At 38.5% G+C, this 8163-nt stretch overlaps 1 protein-coding gene across 1 annotated transcript; it reads right to left on the bottom strand.

Annotated features, from left to right (window-relative positions):
• Nucleotides 1-3536: 3536 nt before the first annotated feature.
• Nucleotides 3537-7924, bottom strand: LOC135484988 (uncharacterized). The gene is made up of 6 exons (XM_064766714.1): nt 7843-7924; nt 7140-7320; nt 6577-6666; nt 6122-6184; nt 5744-5833; nt 3537-5058 (listed from the first exon to the last, which is right to left on the bottom strand). The coding sequence occupies exons 1-6, from the start codon at nt 7888-7890 to the stop codon at nt 4655-4657; spliced, it is 876 nt and encodes a 291-aa protein (XP_064622784.1). The 5' UTR covers nt 7891-7924; the 3' UTR covers nt 3537-4654.
• Between the last annotated feature and the right edge of the window lie 239 nt (nt 7925-8163).

Consider the following 8163-nt stretch of genomic DNA (forward strand, 5'->3'; position numbering starts at 1 on the left):
ACGAATCAATCATGGCCACGTGCATTTTTGAGAGACGACTTGCCACGACTTCTTTTCGATTTATCAACATCATGATCGTCATAAACTGGCCCGATAATAGGTCTGCGTTGTTCCTTACCTTTCCTTATACTTCTGTAACACTTTACGATAAGAAAATCTAATGATGAGGGCACAAGTTTATCATCAAATCAAATCATCAAGTACGGTAAACTGTAAACACATCAATCACGTGATCATTGTCACGTGATGGGCGGAGCTGCCTCATGGTGTAACGGTAAAATCAGTCCAGGGAAAAATAATTGTCTGTTGGTCTCCCGGGGTAGGTCTGCACGATCAGCTGGTCATTTGCAATGGTGAGATCATTACGAAGGACCATCAAGTAACAACCTCTTATTTAGACCAATAGAGAATACTATGATATTGTCTTCAATACTACTTGATTATTATATGATATATTATATTATAAGGAAAACATAGTCACAACCTTAGATCATGACGAACGGATTATCATTATTCAACCTCATCCTGATAATAGACGATGAACCATCTCTCATCATGATATCACAACATGATATGATTATAGACTAGACAAGTGGATGATAACTGGATGATAAAACACATAATCTCAACCTTATATCATGACGAAGGACCATCACATAACCTCATCATCATGATAACAGTCACAACATTGCCCAATATATGATATTATCCACAAATTATTACCTGGAATAATGGGAAAAACATAGTCACGACATTAAATTATATAAGGACCATTCGACCTCATCATGATGATATAACATGATATGATACACTAATACCCAATGTGATATTGTCTTCAATTAACATATGTAGTCACAACAACCTTAGATAATGACTAAGGACCATCATATCAACCTCATCATGACTTACAGTCACTTTTATATAAAGACCAATATTATGTGATAGTGTCGTCACTTATTACCTGGTATAATGGAGAAAACATAGTCACAACATTAGATTATATAAGGACCATTCGACCTCATCATGATGATATAACATGATATAATACACTAATACCCAATGTGACATTGTCTTCAATTAACATAGTTACAACAACCTCATTACCAGCTATTGCGGGCCTAGCACACTCTGTTTTGAATAGAGGGAGACTCAATCATTCCTATTGTTTGAGATTGGAAAGGTGTGAATTAATCTGGCAATTAGCCTCCTGTGCATTGGTGCATACAAACACTAAAATGTTTGGTTTTTGCTGATTTAGGGTCAAATAAATCAGCAAAAAGTTTTGAAAGCTTCACAAATGATTGTTGCAAGGAAGTACTTTATGATAGTTTGCGAAATTTTGATTAATTCTAGGTGGAAAGTAATATTTTTCGCATATTTGTTGGGAAAAAAATTGAAAATCCTCCAATTTTCAACCCCCCTATGGACACTATGAATTTTTCTCCAATAAAGCTGAAATATTGGGAATATAATCCTAAGAGTTATATCAACCACGTCTGAAGTCGGGAGTTTGTATCAAATGTATAGTTTCGGAGCTAGCGCAGCTAGAAAAGCCCCCAAAACCCACTTTCTCAGGAATTTACACTATGGGCTACGAGTGAAGCATTACAGATTTACCAAAATTTTCAACCTATAGATGGACACATCGAATTTCCATCCAAATCACTCCAAATTTTGCCAGTAAATACCTAGACATATATAGAATTATGTCAGAAGTCGGGAGTTGGGATTATTTTTACACCCCGCCCAAAAAGCCAACTTTATTGATATTTCCTATGCATTTTCCATTAGGCTTGCCAGGACCAATTAAGCAGGTGCACTAATTGGCTTAATTGGCTAGGCCCGCAATAGCTGGTAATGTTAGATAATGACTAAGGACCATCATATTAACCTCATTATGACTTATAGTCACTAATTGTATACATGTATATATAGCCTGAGATCATCCACGCATGGTCGGTTTAAGGTAAAACCTGAGATCAGACGAAGGACCATCATATTATTCAAAATAATCTCGTTATAACAGTACTGTCATCTCTCATGAAGATCAATGTATAACTTTGTCTTTAATTATTACATGTTAGGAAAACAATAGTCACAACCTTAGATAATGACGAAGGACCATCATATTCAACCTCATAGTCACAACCTGAGGATTCGATATAATGTTGTATCAATATCCTTTATTTTGTTAATGAAAACATAGCTAGTCACAACCAGCAGATATCATGATCCAGGCCCATAACATTCAACCCCATGAGGATGATAATCACAGCCTAATAACGATACATATCATAATTATCTACACCTAGACCAATGTTGTTTTTATAATTGTGTTAGGTTGTGACTCTGTATAGCAAGATGAGTCAATATCTTCTTGGTTGATATGATGGCAAATGTGAGGTAGAATTCAGATGGTAGTCCCCACTCCGCCAACATCGTCCTGAGGAAGGGACACCCTCAATTACTCAATTCCGCCTCGGATCAATGTTAATAATCAATGGTCGAAGCCCTATCTTCAAAACCAGTCACCAGTTGAATTTGTCGTCCCAATTGTTTTCAAATCAGAAACTATAAGACAGCCTCACTAGACTGTCAGCATGGTAATTGCGTTCCTGCCTCCCTTATCATTGGAGACTGTCACCATCAAAAAGGTAATTGCATTACTGCCTCCCTTTATCCTGTGGTATACAAGTCAATCAATCACCTGCAGTTGTATTGGAGACTGTCACCATCAAAAAGGTAATTGCATTACTGCCTCCTTTTATCCTGTGGTATACAAGTCAATCAATCACCTGCAGTTGTATTGGAGACTGTCACCATCAAAAAGGTAATTGCATTACTGCCTCCTTTTATCCTGTGGTATACAAGTCAATCACCTTCCCTGAAAATCTTTCAGCACGGAGTGAGCAGCATTATTGTGTCAATGAAAAAACAAAAACAAGACTTGAGTTTTATTGATTTATTCATCTAAACAATGCATCCTAATGGGTACAGACAAGCACTTTAAGTACTGAATAGAAACACTGTCATTATTGCTAGCAAAATGCCCGTCCATCATGGAAATATGTTACATGTATTCATCTTCAACCCTGAAGTGCTCATTTGTTTTTCTTTCATCGAGCCCAAACCACTGTGTCACAAATGTAATGTAGTGTGGGGCACGAACTGCGAAAAGGACCAAATCAGACCCACCCCCAAGGGTGACATAGGTTAGCTAATACTAGTTATAGTAGATGGCTAAGAAACAAAAGAACCCACCTGCAATCAACCCAAAAAACAAACACGTACCAACATACATGTATATTGTACCTAATCAAAACCTACACATTTTTCTAATGTTCAACCCATTAAGGGTTTGCTATAGGCACCGCCATTTTGGCTAGCGCTTGAAATCTTGGAGCAATTAGAACTCATTCAAAATGAAGTGAATTCAAATTTCAAGGATGGTATGCTGTTCTTTGTTTTCCAGGGAACTGCACCCCAGCCTTGTAATTGGGATTAACTGCATTTTGAATGAGTTCTAGTTGCTCCAAGATTTCAAGCTCTATCCAAAATGGCGGTGCCTATAGCAAACCCTTAAATTGAAAAAAATTTGATTAGTCAACTTTTACGCTCTACGTAGTACCCTGTACTGAGAGGCTTGGTAGGTGCTAAAATAACAAAACATGCACTTTTCTACTATTAATGAGTTGAAAATGAAACTTGGCACAATTTAAACTATGTACAAAATAAATTATCACAGCATTTCATCAAGATTCCTCCAGAAATAAGCATTACAAAGGAGAAAATGCGTAAATTAATGCATTGCGTCAATGTACAGGAATAAATTAAAAAAACTATTTTGTTACCATGGTACCATGGTTACTGAAATGTGTACTGAAAAATCCTCCTGGGCCCAAAATCAGATTTAAAGCTGACATGCATCCAACTCCACTTGAAACATGATAGACACCCAGTGACAGGTCTCACTTGACTGCACAAACAACAAGTTCATTGACGAGACAGGTCACAGATGAGAAGAAGAAAATGAAAAATATTATTCCCTGAACGGGTTTGAACTTAAGACATTCTGTCCTTGATCCCTACAGTCTTACCCACTGGGCCATGAAGCCGTTGTCGAATATGGACAGGTGGTTTTTGCCATATGTACCATTTTTAGTTTCAAACTGATCATGTAAATTGCCCATTGACAAAGTAAAACCAAGATTCTTTAACGGCAGATAACGAGACAACCTGCGATGACTGATAAGGTTTTTATGAATATATGTCAGATTTAAGAAAAAAACAAACTTGGGAGAAAATGGCCCCAGTAGTACACAGTGACCCAAAAAGACAGTGTGACCATTTTATGATGCACAATGATAACACAGACTCAGAATCAATGGGCTCCTGTTTACCTAATCACTTAATATTGATGATTTAATCATCTTCCCCTTCTGCCTCTGGCTCAACTATACTAGTATCAATCTGTTCAATCCGTTTTTCCAGTTCACTGTTTTCTTCAATTTCAACTTCAACTTCAGCCTCATAAGCATTGGCATCGTCCACCATTTCATCCAGCTCCACCACAGAAAATACATCTCCTAACCTGAGGGAAGTTGTTTTGAGTGTCTGAGAATATGACTGGAAGTCTGGAATGATAGGGACAATACTAACCACAGGACTGCTGTAATAAGGAGAACTCCCGCTCTACAGACACAATCTTTGAAGATATCAAACTCATTTTTCCTTGCATCAACTTGCAATGCGATTTGGAGGCCACTCGTGCTAATGATTCGGTTAAGTGATTGTGCCTCTCACAGAAAACCTTAGCAACATTCAGGATTTCTTTACTGACTAACGAGATTTCTTCTTCCGCCCTCTCCTTCAGGCACAGTGTTTCCTTCGCATGACGATATCCTCGGGCATCAGGCTCTATTAAGAACTCACAACTGACGGCTTTTTCGAAGGTTAGAGTCGAATCAAACTTCTTGGTTAGATCATCCAAATACTTTCTGATCTGCGCATTTGTCCTTGCTATGCTTCGTTGCAACTTGATTGCAACTGCCTGGCCATCTTAAAAAAGAGAAAATTAGCAAGGATCAGCATATCAGTATCATTTTACAGAAGTAACATCCCTTTATGGAACTTTGGCAGTATTTCCGAGTCCACTAACAGTCACACATCCGCCATCGTATGGTGTCTTATTCGCCCTGGCACTCAGTTACAAAGGATCATGTTTCTCAGTCTCATCTGACGAACAGCTAGGAGAGTAAGAAATTTTGGTTCCTAGAACCTAGAACCTAGAACCCCCAACAATACATCAGAAGAGAAAGTTGATTGGTGAGGACCACTGGCCCTGTGCTATGCAGCACATGAATAATGATATAAGTGTAGAGAAGTTTGCGGTTTGAGTGGAAAAAAGTCACAGCGTTTCTTGATGTCAGAAACTGCTGAGCTGATAAGAACACTACTTCTACTCCAGCACTATGCACATGTAAAACATTGTGCCTATTGCGTGGTAGCCAGCAATGTTAACCACCAGGCTCCTCTAAGGACAACAATGATGATCAATTGTTTTAATGTATTTTTGTTTTTACCCAAGCTGTAAATGAAGTCTTTATAAATAGTAGATTGACACCTTTCTTGTTGAAAGGAGTAGCTAATCCATAGAAGATTGAGGGGGGAATCACAAATACCACTGTATTCATTGGCTGCCGGTGTTGTAAGAGCCTGATTGACCCAAATGAAATGTATGTACCTGCATACTTTTTCTTTGTTTCAAGGATAATTTTCCTTTCACTACAATGCTTATGAAGTAGGTGTAGAGTCTTCTCTTTCCCGGACAGAGCTGAAACAAAAAAGGAGACATGCATTTTTTTGACATACATGTACATGTACATGAAAGTCAGTTCACCAGTCGTTGGCTTGCTTGTTTTGACATTTATTTGATATCATTGTCAACACAGCTATCTGGTTAAGAAGGTTTGGACTTGAGCCTTCCAATGACTTGCCCCATTTGGGAAATATGCCCAGGTTCGGAAAATTTAAATTACATCAAAGTTTCTCCTATACACTGTACAATGTTTCATTAGTTTTCATTTTGGCAAAATACACTCACGCATAGCAATATACATACCCTGGTTTGTTGAAAGCCGATTAGCCTCCCTCAAGCTATGGTCTCGTACATCAGTGATAGACACTGAAATATAAAAGAAGTGCATATTCAACTGAAATACTTTAGAACATCATCTTCACTGACTTCAGGTTACCATCAGGCCCGCCCTCTTTGAACCTTCACACAACCAGCCAGTGAGACTACAACCCATAATTCAATAGTGTTGGATGAATTTCAACAGTCAACTCAGAAAAGCTGGTTGATCATAGTTGATGTGCAAGATGAGGAGGTCAACAGAGGGTAAAATGAACATTTATACATTATGATGTTGGGAATAATGAAAGCAAGCTAATGCATGGTGAACGACCTCTGATACTGCTCTACATGTCTATTATATCAGCTTCATAAGTGCAATGCATTGGCCAATTCTTTTTGTAGAATAGCACAACTTAAGAAATAAGAAAGGTCAGATGTACCTTGCATAACTCTGAGTAGGGATGACAATTCCTCACCAGCAGCTGCCAACTGATCCTTAGCCCTGTCAATCTTTGTGCGAAGGAAAGTGCCTGCAAAAATTAGATATCATCTACATGAACCTGAAGTTTCCGATTTATTAAACCCCCATCTGGGAAGGTAGAAAAGCAGGCCACCTCACAAACTCCCAATATGTGCCAAAAGCAGGACTTCCCAAAATGCAAAATATCCTTCATACCCAAGTTGAATGGTGCAAAACCCATCTGGTCCAATACTGTTGTGTGGATAGTAGTACATATACACAGTGTTATTCAAGTCTTTTGTGGAAAAGAAACAGACTTGAATGGATTTTTTTGGAAGACAACATGGTCGAAGGTCAGATCACAGCCAGTGTTGGGCATGACACATCTTTTACTCATAACAATAACATACATGTACAATCCTGGTAAAAGTTCACCAGAAATATGCTTTTTCTTTCTAAGGTGGGCACTTTTGTGACACACACAAACAGCTGAGGGCTTGTGAACCTATCAACACTTATATTTGATGGGATAACATTTCTTACCAATTTTCAGCTGTTTCCTGTTTGCATAGTGTATGAGGGCATCAGTCAGCGTATCAATGCGATGGCTGGGTGTCATCTCTTTGGTAATTTTTGAAAAGCTCCGGAGATAGGACCACAGTCTTTCTAGACTTTCACCATCTGTCAGACCAAAACCAGGGAGCCTTCGTGGGCTGTAACGCACCTTGAAAAGTAAAATATGAAGGATGGAAAAGGACTTGCCATGTTGATCAGTTTATTACTGGATATCTGGGGGTTTCAGTGGAGAGCAGAGAAATTATACACTTTGTCATCATTTGTGCTTTTAATATAATGCTCCTAACACCAAGGTCTGCACCAGCGGGTGCTTCAATTGCGCTCGTGCCTTAGGCTTCTGCATTCACATGGTAACCTTCCTCTTCGACGGAGCCTGGCGTCCTGATTGCTCACACAATTTACACCAAATTAGGGCGTTTAAAAAGCTGATGACTTAGATCAAGTGGATACAAATTGATTTCTTCCATATTGAAATGGTTTAAGGAAAAGATACCGAAAAACCCTACATGTAGCGTTCTCAAGAGAAATTTGAAATAATGAAAATGGGAAACTTAATAGAACATCATGCTGTCAGATGAGGTCCAGTCAGAAAGCCAACTTGCTGTTTATGGAGGGAGGAACAGCAGGTGATTTGTGGTTGATGAGAGTAAAACTGAAAAAACATTCTTACCTGGCAATCCCACTTGTGTCCGTAGGCATGGAAAATGGGAATTGCCATTTTCACAGCATCAAGAGAAATATCACTGTGGTGTTTCTGAAAAGATCATTACTCATAATAGATCTTGCTGATGGCATACATGGAGATGAGTGACAAATTCCCAACCCTTCCACAAAAGCATCAAATCCTATCAGTATTTCAACCCACGAAGGGGTAACAAGTTTTTATATCGAGGTACATCAATTTTCAAACCTATGGAGAACTTTTTGACATCCTGAGAATCTAAGATGATTTCAAGTCAATTCATGGTTGTGTAATAACATATTAACATGG

This window comes from Lineus longissimus, chromosome 3, assembly GCF_910592395.1.
Source record: "Lineus longissimus chromosome 3, tnLinLong1.2, whole genome shotgun sequence".
In the NCBI taxonomy this organism is placed as follows: Eukaryota; Metazoa; Nemertea; class Pilidiophora; order Heteronemertea; family Lineidae; genus Lineus; species Lineus longissimus.